At 43.1% G+C, this 27,558-nt stretch overlaps 2 protein-coding genes across 3 annotated transcripts in view; one reads left to right on the top strand and one right to left on the bottom strand.

The window, feature by feature from the left end:
* Positions 1-13,139, bottom strand: part of FBXO16 (F-box protein 16) — a 38,824-nt gene extending 25,685 nt beyond the window's left edge. For both annotated transcript variants that reach the window (XM_065681913.1, XM_065681914.1), the window contains exons 1-3: positions 13,092-13,139; positions 7,766-7,878; positions 1,400-1,435 (exon numbers count right to left, since the gene is read on the bottom strand). In XM_065681913.1, the coding sequence (XP_065537985.1) occupies positions 1,400-1,435; positions 7,766-7,861 (132 nt within the window). In that variant the 5' untranslated portion in view covers positions 7,862-7,878; positions 13,092-13,139. The remainder of the gene's footprint in view (positions 1-1,399; positions 1,436-7,765; positions 7,879-13,091) is intronic.
* Positions 13,140-13,346: 207 nt separating this feature from the next.
* FZD3 (frizzled class receptor 3) overlaps positions 13,347-27,558 on the top strand; it is a 65,317-nt gene continuing 51,105 nt past the window's right edge. The window contains exons 1-2 of the mRNA XM_065681911.1: positions 13,347-13,439; positions 18,606-19,120. Coding sequence (XP_065537983.1) covers positions 18,872-19,120 — 249 coding nt within the window. The 5' untranslated portion in view covers positions 13,347-13,439; positions 18,606-18,871. The remainder of the gene's footprint in view (positions 13,440-18,605; positions 19,121-27,558) is intronic.

Below are 27,558 nucleotides of genomic sequence, written 5' to 3'. Positions count from 1 at the left end.
CTGACAGTCATGCTAAAAGGTGTTTTTTGAACAACAATAATTCAATCATTTTGTTTTCTTGGTGCCTGTGAAATTCCTTGTTATCAAAATGCATGCATGTCAACAAGATATGAAGCATATTTTCTATCAAGATGAATAAAGTTTATGAGCTTCAAATCAAAATCCTTGTCTGTAAAGACCAGTTCACATGCAAAAAATTTCCACGAGTGACCTATTAGGCATAAAGACTAAGCATCATAGTTCAAATTAAGTTACTGTGCAAATACTTTTATCAAGCATCATTTCTGTATTTCTGTTTAGCTTTTATATCATCTATGACCATATAACTGGATCTTGGGTTCTATTTACAAAGACGTGCACAGGGCTCAACCATACAGTTACTACTGAGCCAATACCTTCAGCTGAATCATTTATTGCAATAACATCCCTGAGTCTATATTCCTTTTTCCATAAGAGACTGAGCAGACTATAGCTGCTTTCCCACAGTGGTTGGATAGTACATGGATTTTGCCATATAAAAAACACCATGTGATATTTAATGGGTGAGCTTAGGATTCAGGCAAATTTTGTGTCCTTGCATGCTCTGCTATTGGCTTTCAGCATAGGTCAATTAGAGTTGTACTGCTTTCAAGCAGCGTGGTATGACTCTCCCCTCATAGGCTGTGGGAAGAAACAGGCGCCCCTAGAGGGCTGATCTTTTGTCCTACAGTAAGTGAGACGAATTACCTTCTGGAAGCACTGTCTTCTCTCTGCTGACTCTACAAGGAGCTTGTGATGACCAGACTAGACAGGCTTGAATATTATGTTTCAGACATAGCCACCCGGCCAGAGAAACCCCAGCCTGACTGCCTAACTTGCAGTCATGTGTGGTTGGGGCAGACAAATCCCATCTCATGTCTTTCTATGCCTCATTTTTTCATCTACAAAACAGGGTGACAGCACTTTTCTGTCTTATGTTTGAGCTGTGAAGATAATGACAACAAAAAATTGTGAGGTCCTCAGTGGTTACAGTATGAGGAGCCATATGTGTGCATTTGGTAGATAACATGCCACTAGTTATGGGTTTCAAAGACCTGCTAGCAGGCAACGGCAATACCCAAACATCCAGTATGTTCTTTGAAGACTTCACAGACCTTTTTCCAGGGTTTCTTATCCCATTTCAGATGGGATATGATTTCCCATGTTCAGAGCTTACAGATGTGGGTACTAAGGAAATTTACACTTTTACCTTCCTTGCAAGTAGAGCAGTTACAGCTAGCTCACTTTCACATAAGGAAATTAACCTGTTTTTCAAAACAAAAATGTTTTACATTTCCATTATAGTAATCTCTTCCTCAGTTCAGAAATATTTAAGTATAATAAATATATTTAAATATAACATTTAAAGGGAAAAGTTTACCCATTTTCCAAGCAAGGCTCTTCTTTCTTCAAATACCTATAAAACACACAAACAAAATTGAATATTTAAAGGAGATTCAATGTGTCCTAAGAAAAATACATCTTGAAAACCAATCTACAAAATATAAACTGAATCACTGAATGGAAGAGTTTGGAAGAAACTTCCATATTTAGAGCAGCCCTGTGGAGAAGGACTTGTGGGCATTAGTCGATGAGAAACTGAACATGAGCCGACAGTATGTGCTCACAGCCCAGAAAGCCAACCGTATCCTGGGCTGCATCAAAAGGAGCATGACCAGCAGGTCGAAGGGGGTGATCCTGTATTGTGTGCAGTTCTGGTGTCCTCAACATAAAAAGGACATGGAACTGTTGGAACAAGTCCAGAGGAGGGCCACAAGGACCATCAAGGGACTGCAGCACCTCCTGCATGAAGATAGGCTGAGGAAGTTGGGGCTGTTCAGCCTGGAGGAGAGAAGGCTGCATGAGGACCTCATAGCCGCCTTCCAGTATCTGAAGGGGGGCTATAAGGATGCTGGGGAGGGACTCTTCATTAGGGACTGTAGTGATAGGACAAGGGGTAATGGGTTAAAACTTAAACAGGGGAAATTTAGATTGGATCTAAGGAAGAAGTTCTTTACTGTAAGGGTGGTGAGACACTGGAATCGGTTGCCCAGGGAGGTTGTGAATGCTCCATCCCTGGTGGCATTCGAGGCCGGGTTGGACAGTGCCTTGGATGAGATGGTTTAGTGTGAGGTGTCCCTGCCCATGGCAGGGGGGTTGGAACGAGATGGTCTTAAGGTCCTTTCCAACCCTAACTATTCTATGATTCTGTACCTGTGGAGATCCTTCAGTCCAGACTCCCTGCTAAGGTGTTTGGACTAAAGCAAGTTGCTCAAGGCCATGTCCAGATGGCTTTTGAATATCTTCTTTGATGGAGACCCCACAACTTCTGTGGCACCTTGTTACAGTGTGTGATCACCCTCACAGAATCACAGAATCCCAAGGGTTGGAAGGGACCTCAAAAGATCATCTAGTCCAACCCCCTTGCAAGAGCAGGGTAACCTACAGTACATCACACAGGAACTTGTCCAGGCAGGCCTTGAATATCTCCAGTGTAGGAGACTCCACAACCCCCCTGGGCAACCTGTTCCAGCAACCCTCACAGTAAGATTTTATAATATATATATATATTTCACTTAAATGCAACTTCCTGTATTTTAATTTGTGTCTGTCACCTTTTGTCTGTTCACTGAATGTCACCAAGAAGAGTCTGGCCCTGTCTTCTTTACACCTCCCATCAGATATCTATATACATTGATAAGGTCCTCAATCAACCTCACTTCTCCAGGCTGAACAGCCTCAGATCTCTCAACCTTAATCATTTTTGCAGCCTAACATTGGTTTTCTTCCATTAAGTCCATGTTTTCTACTGGGGAGCCCAGATCTTTCCTCACCAGTGCTGAGTAGAGGGGAAGGATCACCTCCCTTGACCTGCCACCTACACTCTTCCTAATGTAGCCCAGGAAAATGGTGGCCTTCTTTGCTGGCTCATGGTCAACTTGGTGTTCACCAGACCCCCCATGTCATTCTGTCTGCCTTCCAGACAGTCAGACCATTTCTCCAGCCTGTCAAGGTTCTTCTTAATCACCAGAACAACCTGCTCGGAGACACAGTAGAGTCTCCTTTGCTGGCATTTCAATACACAACTGGACAGGAGGCTAGAGAATCTCATTTAGGCTCCCTTTCCCATGAAATGTTGGACCAGATGATCTTTTCAGGTCCCTTCCAACCTTGGCTGTTTGATGATTCTATGAACTGAGACAAACATCTAGCCTATCAACTACTCTTCCCAATTCTGTATCATCTACAATTACTTGCTGAGGGTGCACTCTGCCCCATCATCCAAGTAGTTAATGAAGATTTTAAATGATCCTGGCCCCAGTGTAACCCCTGACATACTCAACTAGTGTCTGGCCTCCAGCTGGACTTATGCTGCTGATCACAATCCTTTGAGGCCAGTAAGTCAGTTTTCAGTCCACCCCACTCTTCATTTGCACTTCATCAGTTCGTCTATGAGGATGTTATGGTAGACAGTACTGAAAGCCTCACTAAAGTCTGAAAATGAACCCTTTTTCCTGGAGCTGTCTTCTCTCTAGGACCACATTCCATGTGATTCTTCCACATAGATCCTTGAAGAGGTCAAAGTCGGCTATCCTGAAGTGTGGGTTTGTGATCCTGATAATAGTCTTGCTTTTTCTGCTAGGTATTCTGAACTCTATCATCTCCTGGTCACTGCTGCCAAAATTGCCCCTGACCTTCACATCCCAAACCAGTCCTTTGGGTTAAAGTTCCCCAAAAGGACCAAGGCTTCATCCAGAAAGATCTCATCTACTTCTTCCTGACCTTCAACTCTACAGCCTGGATCCTGTGGAAGGTTCCTTTCACTGCAGAAAACTCTCTAAAGTTCAAGGCCTCTATGTGCAGGACTGTGAAGAACAGCTCTGCAGAGTGGCTGCAATGTGCTACCTCTCAGCTTCCTGCTTTGCAGCTGCTGCCCACATGATGTACCAACATAGCACCCTACTCTCGTGGGCATACAGTGATGCGTGATGTCTCATGTGCTTGCTGAGATCAGAAGCTTGGCTTCCTACTTCTTTATTTTGGAATTTTCAGTTTTCCTGAGTTGGAGACACTGAGTGCCTGAAATCTTCTAGAAAGGATACAACACTGGTACCACACACACAGCCCTAGTGACGGTTTCAATCTTAACACAGCAAGACCCTTAGGAGTAACACAACAAGACCAGTCGTTGTTCCCTGGCCATTCTACAGTGACAACATGGAGGATGATCAGTAGCAAAATACAGTGGAGGACTTACGATGTTGACCCTTATCCATAGGGAGCTAGACCTGAAAGCACTAGCACATGGCTTCCCACTACCACAAAACTGCCTTCTGTACTCAGGATTGTGACCTGGGAAGTGAAGAAATGCTGTACATGATTTTTCCAGAAGACAGATCAAAGAGCTTGTAACTGCATGTAAAATCAGCTATTAACCACAACTAGGAAAATATGTGTGATCATTATAAACTCCAAACATGTTATTGATATGACAGCCAGCAAAGAAGGTTCCTGCAGAGATATTATCAGTGTGGATGTCTGGTGCAACAGTTGACAGTATTAGTTCTGTCTCTCTCAGCAGGAGTGTCTCTTGAGAGGGGTGGAAAATGACATTTCTTTTATTTGTATGTTGACAGTTACTTTTTGCTTTATTTGCATGTGGGACACTTGGCAGTGTAAAAAAAACAAACTTAACAAGCAGAACTTGGAAAAGGATTTGCCACAAGCGAATGATGAATAGTCAAAGATCTAAGTTTGGGGTTGGATAATTCAAGTGAAGCAGGGAGCTATTTATATAACTGAAAGCAATGTTAATGGTCTTTGATCAAAGAGAGACATATTTGCTTTCAGCATTCTTGGAAATACATCTGAGCCAACCCAGCCAGAAAGTTCTGCCTACTCCAGGCACTGGGAAGCAATAATTAGCAACAGAATGGCCCAAAATTGGTGTAATCATCCTCTGCCTTGATCAAGCCCATGTTTACTGTCCTGTCCTCCAAGGCCTTGGAGTTATACCTACAGTGTACAGCTGGCTGGCCTTGGACACAGCCTGAAGCCTAGGTTACTCTTAAGATCTGCCATCTCATATCTATGTCTTCAGGTGGTCTTAAATAAGCTCAAATTCAAGGCTGCCTAGCAAATCCTTCCACCCCTTGCTGCAAATGCCACTGGTGGTTCTTCTACCCCACACCTGAATTACTGCCCAGCAGAAGGCAAATCATCTTCTGATTTCCATCCCTTCCTTAATGGCAGCACACCACTGCACTCAGCAGGGCTGATGATAAAGTCTATCTGGTTTTGCAGCAGGTGAGCAGGCTGCCCCCTCGTTATGTCATTCCTGACTGTAGCACAACTTTGGCATATCTAAGACTCTACCTCTGGTTTTCTGACTATGAATGCTACATAATTTGAGTTTTCCTAGTTCTGATTTCTTGCTTTTCATCTCTTCCTGACGGTGATCCTGACTTTAAAACAATCATGACTGCCTGTGTCTCAGTAGTAACACCCTGGATAGTCTTTTGTGTTCTGGGTAATGTCTTTAAACTGAAAGAGGGGAGATTAAGATTAGGTATTATGAGAAGATTCTTCCCTGTGAGGGTGGTGAGGCCCTGGCACAGGCTGCCCAGAGAAGCTGTGACTGCCCCATCCCTGGCAGCGTTCAAGGCCAGGTTGGACAGGGCTTGGGGCAACCTGGCCTAATAGAAGGTGTCTCTGCAGGTGACATGGGTGTTGGAACTGGATGAGCTTTAAGGTCCTTTCCCACCCAAACCATTCTAATTCTAACAGCTGCTGTAATGGTAGAAAACCATAGATGGAGGCAGCAGCTGAATGAATTCCCACCACTCCTGCCCCTCATTGTCTCTTCTAACAAGTACATTTCTCACACATCTCTTTTCTCTATGCTTTCATCTTCTCACTTGTTTTTCACATACCTCCTATCTATAAATTATTTTCTCTCTTTGTGTTTTCGTTAACTCAAGAACGCAGAAATAAACAGAGATCTGGTTGTATGAAAATGGCACCTTCTCACTCACTAGCTCCTTATATCTATATATCAATTGGATTATCTCCTCATTTCAGCTGTCAGCAGTGATTTTGTTGGAAGTACTTTTTTTTTCTGCTAACAGTGCAGAGCAGTACGCTGATATATAAAAAGAAGTTTCAGGCAGGTCAATGCTTTAAAACCTGGATCAGAAACAAGCAAACATTTGTTATCATGAATTTAATCACTGAACTTATGGTATGTTCTTTCCTATCTGGAACATCATTTAGCATTGGAGTATACAACAATCCAATATGAACTTCTAAAAGTTTTGCTGCAGCCCAATGCAACATCAGACTGCCTAAGGAGCAGATGATTAAGAGATGGTAAGGGGTGGTTTCACCCCTATATTTATTTCTAATTAGATCATACTTAATTTCTAGTTAGATTAATACTAGTTAGATCTAACATGCTATGTTAGATCATACAGTGATGTGCATCTGTAAAAATATGTTTTAAAGGGTGTAGGAGACAGACCTTAACATGATTCAAAGGCTGCAGAATATGCCAGATTGAAAAGACATCAAAGAGCTCAATCTGTTTAGTTTATCAAAAAAAGTTCAAGTGTTGGCTTGAAGCAGAGTAAAAGTCCTTCCACAAGGGAAAAATACTGGTTACAGGAGAATTTAATAAGCTATCAGGGGAAGATTTAAATAATGGATGCTCATGCTACAGGTATTCAGACAGGACCAAGGTTTCATCTTTACATGGTATAGGGGATTGATTAATCATGAGAAAATTGTTAGGGAAGTGATGAAATTTTTATTTTATAAGACTCTTAACCCCAAAGGAAGTCTGGATACCTTCGCGGAAGATATATTTTAGCCAAATTCTAGCTCCTGAACTCAAGACTGAGAGAACTGTGTGAAACAAGAGGGGCCAAGAAATCCAGGAAGCCAGGCTACCTGATGTAATGGCCCTCTCTGGATTAAATGCTATGAATCATCAAAAGACATTTAAACTGAATTCCAAGGGAGTAATATGCTCCTGGTGACACATGAACATATATAGTATAAAGAGTGGGAGGTTAGGAAATGCATCTTGTTATTTATAAATTGAATGCATCACTTCAGTTTCCAAAATATCAAGTGAGGCTTATCACTGCAAGGCTCAGCAGAGAAGCCAGGGCATGGATACGGAGGCCTCTCCTACGAGCTGAGATAGAGCACACTGGCCACTCAGAAACTTACTCTGACACTCAGTTTGCTCTGGTCTTAAACTAAAGCCTTGTGGTGCAGAAAAAGAATTATCTGGTAACTTTCACTACGAAACTAATACAAATTTTTAGTTTGAAAACAACTGATTTGGCAAAATAACAACACTTAAACTAAATACTTGTATACTTTAAACAATGTACATTAGAACTTCCAATTTTTACATAATAATAGTTTTTAATTATATGTATATATAATAAAGACTGTATGTGTGTTTGATATATACATACTTCTAATAGTAAAGTTCTTATTACAGTACTCATGACCTACACAGGCAGAACATAAGTTAATTTTTTCTAGGACTTGAGAATTTGTGAAGTGACCTTGAGAATTTGTCTTGGGATTTGAGCACATTCCAAACTGACTGGCCAAGATCCTGAGCTCTGTGTGATTTTGCCATGAGGGGTTGGACTAGATGATCTCCAGAAGTCCTTTCCAACCTCAGCAATTCTGGGATTCTATGAATTTCACCCATTTGCACAGAACTTGCCTTGTCATTCATAAGTTGAGAATTCAGTGGAGTCCATGTGCTCATCTTGGTCTGTAGCTTGGGGCCTTCCATGTTTCTAGGAGGTGCAAATGCCATAGACACAGGAACAGAGTCTGAACAGAACAAAGACCAAAATTATATCTGTGCTATTCCATTATAGTATGCGAATGAAAAGCAAATAATTTGTAGAAAGAATCCAATGATTTCATAGCATAGCAATGATACAAGTAGAATTATTTGAAAGACAATTAGGGTGAGGCCTTTTATTTCATGTACCCACAGTAACCGTGGCAGTAAAGGCCAGATTTCCCCATTGAACCTCTGTGTACTAATGTCATATAATTAAGTATGAAGCAGGTCTTCCCCATCACAACGGTTATTGAATAAGCCTTTGATTTTGGTGCATGAGTGATCACAAAAGACTATTTGCAGCAAGCTAGAAAGTACCTGAAATTTCTCTTTCCAGTTGTTGGCACTAAAAATTGAAGGTAACTTGTGCATCTACTTAAATGACACTAGCTACATTTTTCTGATTCTGATGGCATATAATGCCAACTCTCAAAGGGCCAGTTTGTTTCTGTTACACTTAACGAAAGAATGAAATCCAGAATGGTTGAGAGTGCACTAAAATTTCTCAGGGTCCTGCGTTCAGCAGATTGGTTTTGAAGCCTTGAACTGACTGCTGCTCTTTTAAACAAAAATGTCTATGTGGAGTAAATCAGACATTTAACTAAATTTTCCCTTCCCTTTTGTGACACCAAGTAAGTGGACTTTGTTCAGACATAGTAATTTCTTCATAAATTCTTGTCTAAACAAAGGAAAAGCTTTTTTTCCTTCGTCTTCTAGCCTGCAGCAATTCATTATACAATTCAGCAGATTATGTCATTGCACACCTTAGGTATCCCATTTCCAGACTGGAGGCTTAAACTGCAGCAGCCTGACAACCAAGTCATTCCTTTACCACATTAAAAACTATCTCAGTTCCCTGCATGCAATTATTAGGCATTCTTTAAGTAAACACTTCAGATCACTTTAAAGCTTCATGGTGGCAAGACGAATAATGGGACTTTTGGAAAAAAAAGGCAAATTCGCTAAGTAACTCCAATACTGTGTTGCCCCAAGTACCTCAAAACCCACCAAGCAAAACTATATTCTAGCTCTGAGGCTCACAAGACACATCTTCATGAAAGCCCAGTCCCCCATTCCTTTCCCAGAAAAAATTCCTGTCTGTATCAATGGAAGATTAATTTTCAAACCCCACTGCAGGATCTGTCTGGGGACATCAACTTTTTTATTAGGTTTTTCTGTCTTTCTTTCCTAAGTTATTATGGAATCAAAGAAATAGAAAGAAAAAAAATTGAAAAATCTGTTCAATCTTTCTCTCTGCCCCTGGTGCTGGAGTGTAGTCCATGGTTAGGAAATCAGTTCATTACAAGAGTCTGAGTTCTTTCTCTCTTCTTTTTTTTTTTATTTTTTAATAGAGATCCTTAAATAATTTATTGTCTGCACTCTACAATTTTAACTTCCCACAGAAGCCACTGAAAGCTAAAAAACTTACTAAGATTTTAAGGCCTTACATTGTGTAGTTGGCCAATGTTAGAGGCTTCTTGTGCAACTGAGTAGGTGGTTTTGGGATATGCATTATGATGGGATCACTTATTTGGTTTTGTTTTGTTTTTCTGAAGGGCCCCTGCCCTTTTCAATGCACAGAAATACAGTATTACAAGCTAGAGAAACAGCTCCACTGCCAAAAAAACAGGTTCAGGCAACCGTGTCCTGTTTTTCAGGGACAACCTTCTATATTAGTCACAAAACCATCAGTTGTCACTGCAGCACACTCCCAATGCTGGATTCATGTTCCAGTTTCCCTATGCAGACATGCTTTCTTGGTTGGAGCAGCTGCGTTCCCAAAGCACCTCCGTGAATTCCAAAGAGACAGTCATGTCCCTGGACCTTCTTATGTGCCTTCTGTGCAAAAAATGTGGCTCAGAACACACCTGGCAGAAGTCATATTCACAGCTGTACATGCCATAGAGCTGCCCAAATTGCACTTGATGTTCGAGCATGATGTGTAAACAGCACTTCAAAGGCAGGTACCATCAGGCAAAAAGGTGAGCATAGCCAAACATTTTAACTTCATACGTGATGAGCCAGCCGCGCATCCCCCCCTCGCTACCCCTTTGCCAGCACAGTCACACAAGTGTCCTCTCTGCTCCTCATCTCCCCAGCTACACTCAAAATCGTGACAAGGGGAGGGAGGCAACCCCAAGTCCAACCTCAGAGGCATGTGTTTACAGGATGAATTCTTTGGTGAAATTAGGACCAGGCTGGACGGGGCTTAGAGCAACCCGGGCTAGTGAAAGATGTCCCTGCCCATGGCAGAGGAGTTGGGACTAGATGAGCCTTAAGACTCCTTCCAACCCCAACCATTCTGTGATTCTAAGATGAAAAAACTCAACCAGCAAGAGATGTGAAATGAGGTTTGCAAGTAATAGAACTTTAAATATATATAAGGAAAATGTTGGTTCACTAACCAAAGATGAAAAGCTATTGGCACATGATGCTAAGAAAAATATCTATTATCCTTTTTCTAGGGAAAATAAAAAGGCAGTATAGAAACAGATTATAGGCATAGTAAATACCAGTGCAAGAGAGATTTTGGTGGAAAGATCTAGTTTGTTGAGTATATACAATATTTTCAAGCTGGTTGTGTTTGAGTAGGTCAAAGACCACCAGTCGCTTCAAAGCAGTTATCTTAAATGGTTTGCAGAGAGCAGGTGAGCCCAACAGAGCTTAACTGTTAAAAAAGAGCAAAACTGCCTGGGCTACTACAGCCAGAGAGTACCTAGGATTGTTCACAGTTTGAAGGAAAGAGTATACTGATTGAGGATCCAAGAGATTTGTGCTTTTTGAGATGTATGAAGAAGACATACATAACTTCACAGGGCAGGAAACGAATGGCGTTGCCTAACAGTGAGATGATTTCAAGATCAAAATCCTGCTGAAGCCAATGGAAATACTTTCACTGATTTTAGTACAAGTTGGGTCAAGCCCTTGGTTTAAAAAAATGTGATTGCATTTAAGAAATATTAACAATACACAATGGTCATATCATATTAACTAAAGGCATTGGAATAATTTCCTTTAGCTGGGTTAATCTCTGCTTAGCCCTCTGGAATGGCATTCCAGAGACTGGTGCAAACCATATTCAAAACAAGTCCTTCAGAAGCAAACCTGCTTTATTAATGTTTTTGACCACATCTCTATGGCATAAGTAAGCCTTTGTGGTTCAAAAGAGCCTGGTGAACTCAGAGGTTTAAGGATGTATTTTGCAGAGAAAAAGCCTAATCACATTAATCCATGTGACAACCATGGCACAGTCAAGGAGTTCAGTTGTGAATAAACAGAATTTAACTTAACCTCAAGATCAGACAGGAATGTAGTTTTCGCTGTAAATTATTATATCAGCAATAAAGGGTGTGACGATTGATGATGTGGAAGAAATGCTTTAAACAGCAGTAACACAAAAGCAAACTGAAGTGGAGGCCAAACTATAGGGCATTCAAAATGAAAAAACTCAAGTGGATAGCTCTGTGTGGAAAAGACAATGTGAAAGAGACCCTCATCTGTAGAGGGACATCTATAAAAATGGCACTGGGAGAAGGGCATGAGGGAAAGTGCGTATTTGCAGTGATTTACAAGGAGGCCAATACTGTGCACCTCCTTCCCCTGTACCTAGCCCGTAACTGACAAGCTGCAAAGCACTAGTATCACCCAGCCTTCCACATTTGTCACTGCACTTTGCATAGTAACAACCTGTCCTCCATTAACATGTCCTCTCCAGCTGTATGACATTGTCAGTATTCCACACTACCCCATCAATCATCTCATAGTTGTCCCCAGTCCCATGGAAGGCTCTGTGACCTTGACACAGATGTTTGTCCAGCTGGCTTCAAGGATCTCAGTATCGCACACTGCAGTGTTTATACCTTCTTCAGTGAGTGCATCAGAGCCCTCCTTCCTCACAATATGGGCCATGCTTGGTGCATACTGGGGACTTCCATCTTCATAGAATCACAGAATTACAGGATGATTTGGATTGACCCAAAGACAATTTAAGACAATCTAGTTCCAATCCCCTGCAACAGGCGGGGACGCTTTCCACTAGACCAGGCCACTCCAAGCCCCGTCCAACCTGGCCTTCAACACTGCCAGGGATTGGGCAGCCACAGCTTCTCTGGGCACCCTGTGCCAGGGCCTCACCAACTTCACAGGGAACAACTTCTGCCTGAGATCTCATGTCAATCTCCCCTCTGTCAGGTTAAGGCCATTCCCCCTTGTCCTGTCCCTACAGGCCCTTGTCAAAAGCCCCTCTCCAGATTTCTTGTCAGCCCCTTTAGGCACTGGAAGCTGCTCTAAGGTCTCCCTGAAGCCTTCTCTTCTCCAGGCTTAACAAGCCCAGCTCTCTCAGCCTGTCTCCATAGCAGAGGTGCTCCAGCCCTCAGAGCATGTGGTCTCCTCTCAACTCACTCCAACAGCTCCACATCCGCCTTATGTTAAGGCCCCAGAGCTGGATGCAGCACTGCAGGGGACTCGCTCCACCAGCTCCATGTCCTTTTTATGTTGGAGATTCCAGAGCTGGACACAGGCCTGGGGGTGGGTGGGGGAGTCTCACCAGAGCAGAGCAGAGGGGGAGAATCCCCTCCCTTGACCTGCTGGTCACGCTGCTGGTGATGCCACCCAGGACACGGTTGGTTTCTGGGCTCAAGCACACACTGCTGGGTCGTGGGGAGCTTCTCACTGACCAACACCCCAAGCCCTTCTCCTCAGGGCTGCTCTCAATCCAGTCTCACCCACCCAGTATTTGTGCTTGGGATTGCCACAGCCCAGGTGCAAGACCTTGCACTTGGTCTTGTTGAACTTCATGTACCTTATATTGCTGTAGAAGTATGAGGGACTGTCATGTTACATTTCTCATTGACCAGCATCTCTGGGTCCTTCTCCTTAGGACTGCTCTCAATCCAGTCTCTCAATCATCCCATCAGACTCCCTCCCTGCATTCTATGGAATCTGATATCCCCTCCACATACCCTGTGGAGTTTGTCCTGTCTCTGTTCCTCTGTATCTCGCTGTATTTGTGGGCTCCCCATGCCACTCAGCGTTTGTCCCCCCTAGTGTCCTTCAGCGCCTGTCCCCTCGGGCCCCACTTCAGTCGCAGCCCCTCCCCACACACCCCGTGTGCTCCACTCTCTCCCAGGGGATCCATCCACCGCGGTGTGCCCTCAGACCCCGGACCCCATTGCAGCGGGGCCGGACCTCCCCTCACCTGCGTCCTCCCGCCCGCGGGCGGTGCGGCCTACTCCTCCCGCCAGGCCGCTTCCCGTCGCTATAGAAACCGCTCCCCCACACACCCCGGGAGCGCGCTAGCCAATCAGATCCCACCAGCGAGAAAGCCGGCGAAGCGGAGGTTCTGTTCTACCTAGCAACCAGCTCTGGCCGTTCGGATTGGCTCGTTTGTGCGGACAGGGAGAGGGGCGGGGCGGCCCGGGGGGGCGGGGCGGCGGCGAGGGGCGGGGTGCGCGCTGCGGCGGGGTCGGGCGCGAGGAGGCGCGGTCGCTGCCGCCGCCACCTGAGGCGGAGGAGCGGGGCCGGAGCGGCGGGACCCCGCGCTGAGGTAACGGCGGGGATCTGGGCCCCGGGCTGCGCGGAGCGGGGTGTGATGTGAAGGTGGGAGGGGGGGTTCCGTCGGGGGTGTCGTTCTTTCACCCCTACAGCGGCCGCCTCTCTCGCCACAGGCAGACACCCGTTCTCAGAGACGGCGCTGTGGGGGGCGGCCATGAAGCGCCCTCAGGGCAGGGGAGCGAGCGGAGCGGAGGGTTGAGTCCCCCCCACTCGGCTGCTTCGGGCCGAGTCGAAAGGTGGTTGTCCTGTGCTCCGTCGCGCGACATGGGGATGCTGGATCCATTCCCTCTCCCTCGGCAGATGCTCGTCCCGGGCATTCCCGCTCCCCTGTCCCTACCAGGCGCCGGGAACCAGCAGAAGGGGATGCTCGTCCCGTGCATTTTCCTTCTCTTTTCCTTAGGGACTCAAGGGGAGGGAAAGAGGATCTTCCTTCCCCCCGCAGTGCACCGGGCCCCCGAGGAGCAGAGGTGCCGTTCCCCCTCCTCGCTCCCGCACCTCTTCTTCTGCGGAGCGGCGGGGACCCAAGGGGTTGCTAGATCCACGTTTCCCTCCTTTCATGTTGCAGTGCGGTAGCCGCAGGAAAGGGATGCTAGTTCTATGCATACCTCCCTCGTCCTTTCCGCTTTGCAGTGCCGGGAGAGTCCGGGGGGATGCTGTCTCTATACACACGCTCTCTTCCTTTTGCAGTTGCAACGGGGGACCCAAGGAAGGGGTGCTTATGTAGCTTTATGTACATATATACCCTTCCTTTTCCTTTGCAGTGTGACAGGAATCCAAGAGGATGATAGTCCCATGTGTGCACTTGTTCCTTTTACCTCTAAAACAGTGAGGATTCAAGCGGGAAGGGGATGCTAGTTGAGTCTGCACCCTACCTCATCTCCTAAACTAAGCTAGCTTCTCTACAGTTCCTTTAGCTTGCCATGCAATAGGAACTCAAGCGGAGAGAGGTGCTAGACCTGTACCTCCATATACATGAAGAATCTGACCATGAAGGAGCTCTGCCTTTCCGTCCTCCTTGCGGTAGAGCTGGGACAGTCATTTTGTCACTGTGAGGAAGGAGAGGGGAAGAGGAGATGTTGTGTGCCTCATCATTCTGCCCTGTTAGTACAGTGAGGATTGAAAGAGCGTAGCATGTGTCCTCTTTCCTCACGGTCTCTTAACTGAAATTGAGGATGGGAGGGATTATCATGTGGTTCTCCCTTAATACATAACAGAAGTGCAATAGGGGAATTCAGCATTGGAGTTTCTTTCCCACTGACTAATTAAAATGGAGTTGGGATAATAATGTATTCTCCTTTTGTGCCTTCGTGTGGGTGGGAATGGGCTGGGGAAGCACTGCTAGTGCTTGTGTGCAATGAATTAGTTCCTTTCCTTTCTCCATGATCAGAACTGGGTGGGGAATGACTAAGGTGACATTCTCCTCTTGTCTCCTCACTTGTACAGGAGGAGTCTGGTTCGCTGTTTTATCACCCCATTTCTCTGGGACAGATAACTCTGAATTAATCCACCTACATTCTTTCTGAAGTCTGATGACTTTTTTCTCATTCTCCCTTAGTAATTTGAAATTTATTTGGAAATAAAAAATCACTTGTGGGAGTCAACCCTTTTATTTCATGATTTTCATTCTTGATAATAGTTGTCTATTCATGTCTTAATTTATCCTTTACATCAGGAATTGTATAGGCTTCCTATGATTATAAATAATGTATAAATCCATAGCCACACTGGCAAACTAGTTGTTTCCTACCCCTTTTGGCTGCAGTATTTTTGCAGTGCCTTGGGGTAGATCAGTGGGAATCCACTCCTCCTCTTTTATCCCCAGTGTCGTTGAAGGTGTTGTGTTTTGTTTCTATGTACATATAAAAATAACCACAAAATTTCATACGTAGAGGCTTAACAAAGAGTATACAGAACTGGATCTGTGGTAAGAAACTATCTTGACACTAAAGATTGCTTATTACAGCATTTGTCTGTCTACACCAATTAATAGGTTATCATTTGCAAAGCCTTTGTCTTCTTTCGCAATGATACAGCTGTCTTTTCACTTAATTTTACCTAGAATTTATGTGGGTTTTTTTCTTCCATGAAAGGGCACTAGATGACTAGGCTATACAATTTGATGTTCTTTTCTGTCTCTAGTAAATATATTCTTCATTTACTTTCTGATACTATGTTGTAGTGAGATCTTGAGCATAAAATGAAAACGACTTGAAAAGACATGACTTTTTCATTTTCTGCTTTTTGCACAGTTAAAACTTTTTGTGGCTTACTGAGTCTGGGTTTTTGCATGTTTTTTCTCAGTTTGAGGTTGTGGGAGTCAGAGGATGGGTGATTTGTTTGGAGTCTCTGCTTTGAATGTCATGAATATGATGATTTGTGCAAAGTGTGCTTGGAGTTTTTCCCAAGACTCTAGATCCTGACCTGGATTTGCCCAATGTTTGGGCTTCAGAATAGAATGTATTAATTGGTATGAGTGCAGTTCATCTGCTACTGTTTCTGAACCTCTCGGGTGCCGTTCCTGCAGTGGTCAGTAGAATTACAGGGAGCGTGTGTGGAAGTAGACTGCTAATCCGCACTGCAAGTGAATTTCACTGAAGCTGTTGAATGAAGTCTTTTGGAGCTGGCAGCCAAAGTTTTGGGCAAAAAGGAAAAAAAAGAAGACTTGAAACCAGTGTTCTGGAGATGACAACAAACTGAAAAGGCTTCTTTTCCTGAGTTCGGGGAACTATTATTAAAATGTTGAAATCAAAAGGACTAGATTCAAAGGGGATTGAGCAGCTTGTACAAAACTAAGTAGAAATCGGTTTTGCTTGTCTAGAACTTGTAATCTCTGGTCAGGATGGGAGAATATGCAGAAGTCTTCAGGTTTGAGTAATGCTGCCTGGCAGATGGCATAGTTCAGAGCTTTGTTTTGTGGGCTTGAGGGTTGGGTTTTGTTGTTTTTTTTCTAAGAGAGACAACAAATTCTTAAAGTAAGTCCTAGGATCAGAAGGACATAGCTTTTCAAGGCTTGTTCAGCCTGGAGAAGAGAAGGCTATGGGGAGACCTCAAAGCAGCCCCCTAGTATTTAAAGGGGCTGACAGGAAAGCAGGAGAGAGGGTCTTCTGACAAGGGCCTGTAGTGACAGGACGAGGGAGAAAGGCTTTCAACTCACATGGGGGAGATTTAGATGAGCTGTTAGGAAGTTGTTCCCTGTGAGGGTGATGAGGCCCTGGCACAGGTTGCATAGAGAAGCTGTGGCTACCCCATCCCTGGCAGTGTTCAAGGCCAGTTTGAACAGGGCTTGGAACAACCTGCTCTAGTGGAAGGTGTCCCTGCCCGTGGCAGGGGGCTGGAACTGAATGATTAAGGTCTCCTCAAAGCCAAACTGTTCTGTGAGTCTATAATTTCATTCTATAAAATTGGACTAAAGTCAGGTGTGGTTAGATGTAGCATGTCTTAAACACTGTGGCTAATTTTGATCTTTTAAATTCAGCGTGTTGACAGGCCAGAAGATAAGTGAGATGCTGTGATTTGAGCTGTGTTGGTTCTGCCACCTGATTTAAGATGTGGATGGTTCTGGTCATGATCTTTCCTGGTCATGTTCTATTTTGCTTAGGTTTGGAACAGTCTTAATATTCTTTATGTACTTCAGGGCTGCCTCAAAGACGGATACCCCATCAATAGATGTGAGAGAGTAAGGAGCCTATGAAAGCAAGTTGTCAATTACCCTAATTTATTATGGTTATATTTAGCATCTTGGTCTTTTTCCTATTTGCATATTTGTTTTTCCTAGCCTGTCTTGTACAGCTACAGCAAAACCGTTGCCTCACATGATTTTAAAGAGAAGCACAGAAGTGTTTAGGTTAGAAGAAACCTATCAAGATTATCTAGTCCAACTTTCAAAGGGTATGAGAGTTTCAAGAGCTATATGCTATTTAATTTTTCTGACCATAAGATGGGCCTATGTAAACAAAGTGTGCATACATAACTTTTCTGATGTGCTGATACCAGCATGAGTCTGGTTATTAACTCTTTTGTAGCTCTCACAAAGTTTGCAGTAGGGAGAAAGAAAAAACTTTCTCCTCCGCTAATGTGTAGAATTTATTTCCTTTCCTGAATAAGGAAAAAATTTACTCTCTCAAGATAGGAAGTCTGCTCAAGTTTGTGATTGCCTACTCTTGGGAATACTGATAGAGTGCTTGAGGTTCTCCCATTCAAAAAGAATTTCTAAATTAGTGTTAACTTTTTTAACCATATTTTTTTAAAAAAGCAGTTGGTTGGAGACTGGATTTTGTAAATTTCATTGCTGTAAGACAAAATTATTCTAAGAAAAGGACCTCTTTATATTTTTACAGGTCTGTCTCAGTGCTATGTGCTGAAGTCCCCATTCTGCTTGTTCCACTCCAGCCCCTTAGCGCTGAGAAAATGCAGCTCCAGCCTTGGGGAACGATTGTTGTTTGAATTGGCTCTATAGGTAGAGTGGAACTGGCAGAGCAACACTCCAAAATACCTTTGCAATCTCCATCTTCAAGAGTCTGTGGAGAAAGGGTCGCTCAAAGAATGCTGTCTTCTGGCTTACCCATGGCTGTTATGGTGGCTTCTGGAGAGGAAGAGCTGAGATGTGTGCCATTAAAATGGGTTAGAGACAACAAATAAGTTGTTTACAACCAAACTAAAATTATCTATTTGAACACAGGGAGCCAAACCACGACTGTAGCTTGCTGGGCAGAGCTGTAGTCTCCAGTCCTGCAAGCTGGGACTTGTGTATTGGTGGTGGTGACTGTTTTGTTTTTCTTTTATAATTATTCAGCAGAAGCTACGAGGCCATGCAACTAATGAGATGCTATCTATGTGAATGTACCAGCGGAGATGCTGAGTCATAAATAGCCAGGTTTCAGTGTGGTCAATGATTGTAATGCTCACACAGTTAAATTTAGTCCTTCATAGTAAATACATTTCCCATTTTCTCCGTCCTTTTTGGGTGGAGTTTTATAGCATACCAGCTTCTTTTTTGTCAGAAATAGCCTGAAACCAGGATTAAAACTTGTCAAGGGACCCTCTAGTCTTGCACATGAGAACTTGAAGCAATTTGTCTGCCAGGCTATTTAGAACTGAAGTGTTTTATACAATTACAAGGCTTTTTATTATGTTCTCTTTGTTGTGTTCTTTATTCTAGGTTATCTAACAAAAGAAGAAAGTAACTTGACTGTTCTGTCACAATGGGGTCGATTGTTTGGGAATGTGGTTAAGCATTTTAATACTTTAACCTAGCACTTGCTATATAATACTTCAAAAAGAAAAGGCAAGATTTCTATCATGTTTGTCTCTAATACGTCATCTTCTGGACTGAGCTAAGGATGTTGAATGCAAAGAGGATTCCGGTTTTGAAGAACCTTAAACAAGGACTGAAAACATTGCTGTTGAAGTGAAATCTGGGGGTACATGAGGAGTTGGAGCTTTCTGACTGGGCTCAACAACCAGCCCCATTCCCAGTGTGGGAGGATGGCTATTAGCTGGATGTTCTGTTACCTTTGGCTTTGGGATGTTTTGATGGGGCACACGAGAGGGCACAGTTTATTTTCTTGTGAGCCCATCATCTTGCGGATGTGCCAGGACCTGCCTTACAATACCACCTTTATGCCTAATCTTCTGAACCATTATGATCAACAAACAGCAGCATTAGCAATGGAGGTAAGCCTGTTTCTTTTCAGCAGTATGTTTTTGTCTGTTAGTTGACAAATAATTGGTAACAGAATCCAGGAAGATATTTATATTAGAAATAATTGAAAAATAAAAAAAATCAAGATAATTAGTATTTTGAATGTAAAACCAAATACCATTTGCATAAGATGTATTATATATACTAAAATATTCTATGACTACAGCGTTTGCCTAATTTAATATGAGTGTGAAATACTCTGTGCATGTTTGTGTGTTAGTCTGTTACTTTAAATAGTTAGATCAAGAATGCATATTCTGAATGGTCTGTCGCTTAACTAAATGCCAGGAAAGCACTGAACAATGACTAGAAGATCTTCAGTTCTGAAGACTACATTCTTTGGTGGTTTTGTAATATTTGGTCTTTTCTTACTTGCCTGAAACTCAGTGTGAAGAAAATGAGAATAATAAGACAGAAATTGCTCATGTATTAGCACTGCTTTTCTCAGCTGCAAGAATGTCTGGTTTATGGAAAATTTAGTTAACTTCTTCCTATTCCATGTACAGGAAGACAAGCTTTGAGACTTGCACTTGATTTGTAATAATGGTACCTTATTACTGTTACCATTGTCCCTCAACCCTTCTTTGGACTGATGCATAATAATTTTCTCCTTTTCAAAAAGCCCAACACATTTACACTTCTATCTGTCTAATCTTTCTTTGGAAAACTTTCCTGATGGGGCTTTAGCCACACACTTAGTCTTTTTTTATCTGTACACTAGTTTATGCAAGACTTTTAAGTTCACTTCAAGTCTCTATCCTGCCACCCTACCTAAGGAGTTTCCTTACTTGGTATAGTGTGATATGACTGAAACTGATGGAAGTTCAGAATATAAGGCAGGTCTCACTGTCAGCCTCTTCAAATTTTCATGAGAGATTTGTGCAGATTAGGTTTGTTTGTATTTTTGAAGTGCTTGGGAATCCTCATGGGTACTGTGCTGTATGCTGAGGACAGAAGAAATAATCATGTTTTCATCTTTGAATGCTCTTCCTGATAATATAGAAACTTAATTGTTCTTGTTAAATAATAAAAAAAACCCCAAGGCTTTATGTAGAATCATAGAATAGTTAGGGTTGGAAAGGACCTCAAGATCATCTAGTTCCAACCCCCCTGCCATGGACAGGGACACCTCACACTAAACCATCCCACACAAGGCTTCATCCAACCTGGCCTTGAACACCACCAGGGATGGAGCACTCACAACCTCCCTGGGCAACCGATTCCAGTGTCTCGCCACCCTAACAGGAAAGAATTTCTTCCTTATATCCAATTTAAACTTCCCCTGTTTAAGTTTTAACCCATTACCCCTTGTCCTGTCACTACAGTCCCTGATGAAGAGTCCCTCCCCAGCATCCCTATACGCCCCCTTCAGGTACTGGAAGGCTGCTATTAGGTCCCCACGCAGCCTTCTCTTCTCCAGGCTGAACAGCCCCAACTTTCTCAGCCTGTCTTCATGCGGGAGGTGCTCCAGTCCCCTGATCATCCTCGTGGCCCTCCTCTGGACTTGTTCCAACAGTTCCATGTCCTTTTTATGTTGAGGACACCAGAACTGCACACAATACTCCAGGTGAGGTCTCACAAGAGCAGAGTAGAGGGGCAGGATCACCTCTTTCGACCTGTTGGTCACGTTCCTTTTGATGCAGCCCAGGATACGGTTGGCTTTCTGGGCTGCAAGCGCACGCTGAAGCCGGCTCATGTTCATTTTCTCATCGACCAGCACCCCCAAGTCCTTCTCTGCAGGGCTGCTCTGAATCTCTTCTCTGCCCAACCTGTAGCTGTGCCTGGGATTGCTCCGACCTAGGTGTAGGACCTTGCACTTGTCGTGGTTGAACTTCATAAGGTTGGCATCAGCCCACCTTACAAGCGTGTCAAGGTCCCTCTGGATGGCATCCCTTCCCTCCAGCATATCAACCGGACCACACAGCTTCATGTCATCGGCAAACTTGCTGAGGGCGCACTCAATCCCACTGTCCCTGTCAGTGACGAAGATGTTAAACAAGACCGGTCCCAACACCGATCCTTGAGGGACACCACTCGTTACCGGTCTCCAGCCGGACATCGAGCCATTGACCACAACTCTTTGTGTGGGGCCATCCAGCCAGCTCTTTATCCACCGAGTGGTCCATCCACCAAATTGATGTCTCTCCAATTTAGAGAGAAGGGTGTAGTCTTCCTATGGAAGAAATCTGGTTGTGAACCAGATTTGGCAGGCTTTTTAACGTAAGAAGAAAATAGAGATTTTTGTCATGGTTTAAGCCCTGCCAGTAACTCAGAATTTGCTTTGTTTTAAAGAACTATGGTCTTGCATTGCAGTGGCTCATTTGGATGTGACCAGGGATTTCAGTTATATTAAATACATAGCAACAGGAATGAATTTTGGTTTAGAATTAGTTCTGGTAAGTTCTGAAGACCTTCGAAGATCTAACCTACAAGGAGGATAAATGAAGCCAAAGCAAGTAAGCAAGTTTAGTATGATAACAGCATGAATAGCTGGGTGTGTACAGACTGTCTAATATGCTTTGAAAGATGAAATTTAGGATATTAAAACAATTGATGAAACCAACTGGACTGAAGAAATCTGGGACTTGGCTTGAAGAGGTGTGGAGATAGTGGGGTTTAGTTTTGTTGCATGGTGGGAGAATCCTAGAATCCCATTTCGGAAGGAGCCTCAAGGATCATCTGCTCCAACCTTTCTTGGCAAAGCATGAGCTAGACTGGATGGCCCAGCATCGTGTCCAGCCACATCTTAAGTGTTCAATGTTAGGGAGTCACCACTTCCCTGGGGAGGTTATTCCAATGTCTGATTGTTCTCAGGGTGAAAAATTTTCCTCTTGTGTCCAGTTGGAATCTTCCCAGGAGTAACTTGTGCATATCACCCCTCGTCTTTCCCATGTGACTGCTTGTAAAAAGGGAGTCACTGTCTTCTTTGTAGTCACCCTTTAAGAACTGGAACATGGGATAAGGTCTCCCCTGAGCCTTCTTTTTTCCAGGCTAAACAACTGTGAAGATCTTGAGATTACATTTGAGATACATTAAGTTGTAAGATTGTTGAGAAAACTGAAAGTGATAAATATGTATGTATTAGGAAAAATTATATTCCTCATATCAGCTGTAGTGGTCAGCTTATTTCACTGGACTTAACAATGGTTTGTTCTGTTGAAATGTCAGCTGAAAGCTTGACAGAGCAGTAGGAAAGCCAAAAGGAAAATCAGACATGTGGAATAATTAGGAAAGGAATAAAGACCAGACATTGAACCCTGTGGCTCACAGATAGCTGGAGTGTTGTGTGAAGTTCTGAGCTATTTCAGAAAATGAGTTTGAATTGAAATAGATCCAGAGAAGAACAGGAAGAATAACCACAGGCTTTTGGAACATGTGGAGCATGTCCCACATGAGGAGTGTTAGACTGTTGCAGGGCACTTTAGCCTACTTTTAAAATAGAACAAAACCCCCACAACAACAGCAATTTCCATCATAAGTGGCATGCAAAGGGTTACAGGAATTGACTCTATACTGTCTCTTCCAGCACAGGAGCTAGGTTGCTAGAAGCCAAGTCAGAATGAAGAGGAAGAGGTGGCTAATCAAATAAATGGCAGTATAGAGCTGTGGAACTCTTAGATAGTACTGTGGATGCAAAATGTTTGAGGAGACTGGAACTCAACTTGGAAGATAGTGCCAATGAGGGTGATAGGTAGAAAAAAACACTTCAGGCTCCTCAGCAGAATGGGTGAGTTGGAGCAAGTCCAGAGAAAGACACCAAGATGCTCTGAGGGTTGAAGCACCTCTTCTATAGAGACAGGCTGGAGAAGCGAAGGCTCCACAGAGACCTTAGAGCAGCTTCCAGTGGCTAAAGGGGCTGCTAAGAAACCTGGAGAGGGGCTTTTGACAAGATCCTGTAGGGACAGGACAAGGGAGAATGGCTTTAAACTGACAAGAGGGGAGAATTAGATGAGTTATAAGGAAGCAGTTTTTTTCCCCTGAGGGTGGTGTGGCCCTGGGACAGGTTGCTCAGAGAAGCTGTGGCTGCCTCATCCTTGGCAGTGTTCAAGGCCAGGTTGGACAAGACTTTGAGCAGCCTGGTTTAGTGCAAGGTGTCCCTGCCCATGACAGGGAGTTGGAACTAGATGAGCTTTAAAGTCTTCTCCAATCCAAACTAATCTGTGTTTCTATGAAGTGTCACAGGTTGGGAGAGCATTTAGGGAATGTAGGAAATATCCTTCTAATGGTCCATTTTGCCATGCATTCAAAATCTGCTCTTGGCAAGAGGAAGTGCTATTCAGGAAAGGGTTGCAACTCTCTTGCCTGTGGGCTGTTGCTCTGGTGCATCCCCAGTACCCACAGTCCCTGAATCCTGGATATTAGAAGGTCTCTGCCTGTTCCCTTTAGTATCATTTGATGGATCTTTTATCAATGGATTTCTCAGAATTATTTTATTGTCAAGCAGTTCACTACCCACCAGGTAGAAGTGCTTATTCTCTAACCTGTTTTAAATCACTCTCCTGCTAGTTCCATTAATACCCTTTTGTTCCAAGATTGTGCAATTTTGTGCTGCAGTTAAATCCTCTGTTACACTTGTGATTTTTTGGAAACCTCATTTTACCCTCCAGGCTTCTCTTCTCAAACTGAAGTGTTCCAGCTGTTCGGGCTTTCTTCTTGCAATTCAGCTGTTTAATTCCTGTAATAATTCTAGTTACCTTTCTCTGTCCCTTTGTGTAGCCTTGTCCTTGCTGAGGTGCAGAGATGGAAATGTCACACCACTCCAGGTGTGAGCACACAGGGGATTTATTCACAAATAAAATCATGCTTTTTGCTGCTAATAGCTTCCTAGAAATGGCCAGCATTATGTTCATTTTTTCTGGCTTTTGTTGCATGTTAAACCAATGGTTTCGGAGAGCTGTCAAAAATATCACTTTCACTAACAGTCTGTTTGTGGCCACTGTTGGAAGCAGAGCAGTAATCATATGGACCCGCAGCCTGAGCCAGAATAACCGCTGTAATTGGTCTTATCTCCATAAAACAGCTTTTTGCTACAGAAACAGTTGAGGAGCCAATGTTACTCCTCTGTGTTCTGTGGTATAAGTTCAGCTTAATAGCATGAATTAGCTGGAGTGGAACACTGTGGTGCTGGAATTCATATACTAGCTTGATGCCAAAGCCACTCTTAAATTTAGCATGGGTGTGTTGGTGTTTTGGGTGTATATATGAGTCCCTTCTGCCAATATATTTAGTATATAGGCCAGCGGTTTCAGTCTGAGGATAGACTATGGGCTACTTCTGAATGCTTTGTGAAAAGTGATGAAGGATGTGCAAGGAATCAAGACTGTTCTCATGCTTAAATTCACTGTGCAGGGGCCTGTGCTTCCATTGCAGCTTCTTAGGGGTTTGAGCAAGAAGAAAGGAATGAAAAGCCACAGGTTTTCCTGAATATATTTCCACTCTTTCTATTAGCCTAGATTGCATTTTAAACCTGTGCTTACCAGAAAGAAAGTGTTTATTATCTGGCTTTTGGGGCATGCTTTAATGCAGTTAAATGGAAGGAGAACTTCAATTTTGAACTGAATGCAGTCTATTAAAGCTTGTGTTGGGATATTTTTCTGGTAAACATCCCTCATCTCCAAGCCTTCCATTATTGCTGCAAGAGGAAAATCAGTCTGATTCATTTGGTGTACTGGGGGAGAAGGCATTGTACTTCTCACAGTTTTGTAGTACCACCTTTTCACCATGCTTCCTAATAAAACCCTTTAGAAAAATTAAGTGTGCTTGTAATGAAACACAACAATACAACAAAGAGTGAGTCTGAAGCAAAGAAGAGAAATACTACAGCTGTTGTCTTACCAGCAACAAATTCAGGGTGCATCTCATACCACTGATTGCTTCATTGAAGGAACTGTTTATAAAGTTATTTTTTTGTTACTTTTTGAAAACTAAGGAAAAAAATTTAGTCTGTGGTTTTGAGTCTCAATATGATTCCTTCATCATGATAATAAAGGCTAATGAGTCACGTCACCAGTTTGTCCTGTTATGTTGCAGCAATATTGGTATTAACTGTAATTAAGCAAGGAAAATAGAATATTACATGAGGAGCCTATCAGTGTATACTGGTCCATACTGTAATCGGTTCCTATCCGTTTATTTCCTCCTAGGAAAGATAATGCCTTCAGCATTCTGCTGTGCTGCATCAGCAATGAGTGCTTTAATCCAGGAGGATTGAAGTGAGGGCTTTGTGTGTTCAAGGACCTAGAGCATTATTTTGTCCCCTAATGTTTCTGAAAGGACTTTACTCCCTTTAAGAGATGACAAACACTGGTTGCACTAGTCCAGCCTCTGGTAACATCTGCTTGGCTATAGCAGAGACTAACACTGGAGTTGTTTTATGTCTGTCTCTTTCTAAAAGGAATGATGCCAGTTAATACAGACTAGTCAGGACAGAGTACATTGATCTGAGCTGGGAAGGGAGCATTGGGAGCCTCCCAGCCAGGCCCCGTGGCCTGGCTGAGCTGTCCAGGAACAGTTGGGAGCAGGGCCGGGAGCTGTCCTGGGCTGCAGTACTGCACAGCACAGACCCTGTGCGCACACACGGCTTCCCAACTCTTCAGGGTCATTCCTTTCATCTGCCTTGTGCCATAGTGTGAAACACATTACAAGGTGGTTTTCTACATTTTCTACAATTAGCTAATGGGTTATTTCATTACAAAAACCGTCTAGCATGGATTGTATGCCCAATGAAGCAGTGATAACAGGGAAGTTAAATTACCCTTTTTCGAGGGTCTGACCTTGTTTACCTACTTTTGGTTTATTATTGCTACAAAGAGTTATCTTCTGTCTCTTTTTCACTTAATATTCCTTTAGCTTGAAGGATTTGTTTACATGACAGCCTAGCAAGCAGGGTTTTTTCATCTGCCTTAGTGGAGTTCTTGTAGACAAGTATTTTTATTAGACAACATGTAACTTGGTAGCCTATTGGAGCCTTGGTAGCCTATTACAGCATACAACATTTTGTCACTGATGAAGAGAAGTAGTTTAATATGATGATTGCCACCCTTTTTGCAGTGAAATATACTGCCAGCACTTCATCCTTCATACCCTGATTTTTATGGGACCTCACAAACAACGCAAAGGATCAAAGAAGCTTTGAAGGATAGGAACCAGACATAGTCTGATTCAGGTTTTTGCAGTGTGAAGGGGGTAGCTGGAAGGGGAGAGAAGTAATGTTGACTGCTAGTCTGCTCTTACTCCATCAGTGTGGCAAGATTCACCAGCTGGGAATCACTGGATTAATATAAATAAACCATCCAGTCATGGAGTTTCGAGAGTTTAGAAGCACAGCTAGTGAATATTTAATGGACTTTGTCACATAATATGCAACTACAGATGTGGAGACACCTGTTTTTTCACACCCTATTTCAAATGTAGTGGTTTCTTGCGTGTACTGATTGCAGAGGATAATGGTATTGACCAGCCACAGAGCACAGTGTATGCTGCAATATTTGCATATCCTTCTAAGTATATTTCTGTGTGTATGGCACATTTGTTTTTTTGGTGCAATGTATTTTTTCCTCTCCTCCTAGTAGTGATCTTTGAAGTCTTAGTTCACTTTTTTTTTTTGTCTTTTTTTAAGTGGAAAAGAACCAAAGTGTGCTTAAAATATCATCAACAGACAACATAACTATATTTATTTCCAGCCTGGTCTTAGCATCTGGGTGAGAGTTTTTTTCCTGTAGAGATAAGTCAAGTATTCAGTGGCTCATTTTAGTGCTGTTTCTCATATAGCTTGTCTATCAGGCATATATTACTACTGATTTCTGATAACTGGGACCTAATGTGGAATATTGTCTCTCAATTCTTGGTTCCCTAAAGGCCAGGGAGAAGTATGCAACATTCACTGATCTTGGTTTATGTGACGGTGATTTCCCCCTTCCCTGGAGCTGAGAGGTAGTGCTGTTCCATTCTTCCTCCAGTTTCTAAGGGATTTTTTTTTTTCAGGGGGAGATACAAGTGGAAAGCTTCTTTCTTTCCTACTGATCAGCAAGGATGGAGAGAGTGTAGGGTGGAAAAGCTGAAACTTCTTTCACATTAATTCCATCCTTATTCCTTTCTGACCCCATCTGCTTTTGACTTGCCCATGCACTGTACCCTCCTAAATCTCAGCCCTTTGCCTTGCCTTTCTATGTTCTTCAGTTCTGCACCCGAAACTTTTAGAAGTATAAGAATATAAAGCCAATGAAAGAGTAGGTTTTAATCAGCTATATTTTGTAAGCACCCTAATCTTAGACACTGATTTGCAGTAAGGATTAATTTTCTTTAGTGTATAAGATTATGATGCCTACAGAACAATGGAACTGTGCGTGATCATAAGAATGCAAGCAGTGCAGCAGCTAATTAAAGCCTACTCTTTCATTAACTTATATTC

Source organism: Lathamus discolor, chromosome 5 (genome assembly GCF_037157495.1).
Source record: "Lathamus discolor isolate bLatDis1 chromosome 5, bLatDis1.hap1, whole genome shotgun sequence".
Classification (NCBI taxonomy): domain Eukaryota; kingdom Metazoa; phylum Chordata; class Aves; order Psittaciformes; family Psittacidae; genus Lathamus; species Lathamus discolor.
The sequence above is the reverse complement of the archived record's forward strand: the minus strand, read 5'-3'. Positions and strand labels throughout refer to the sequence as shown.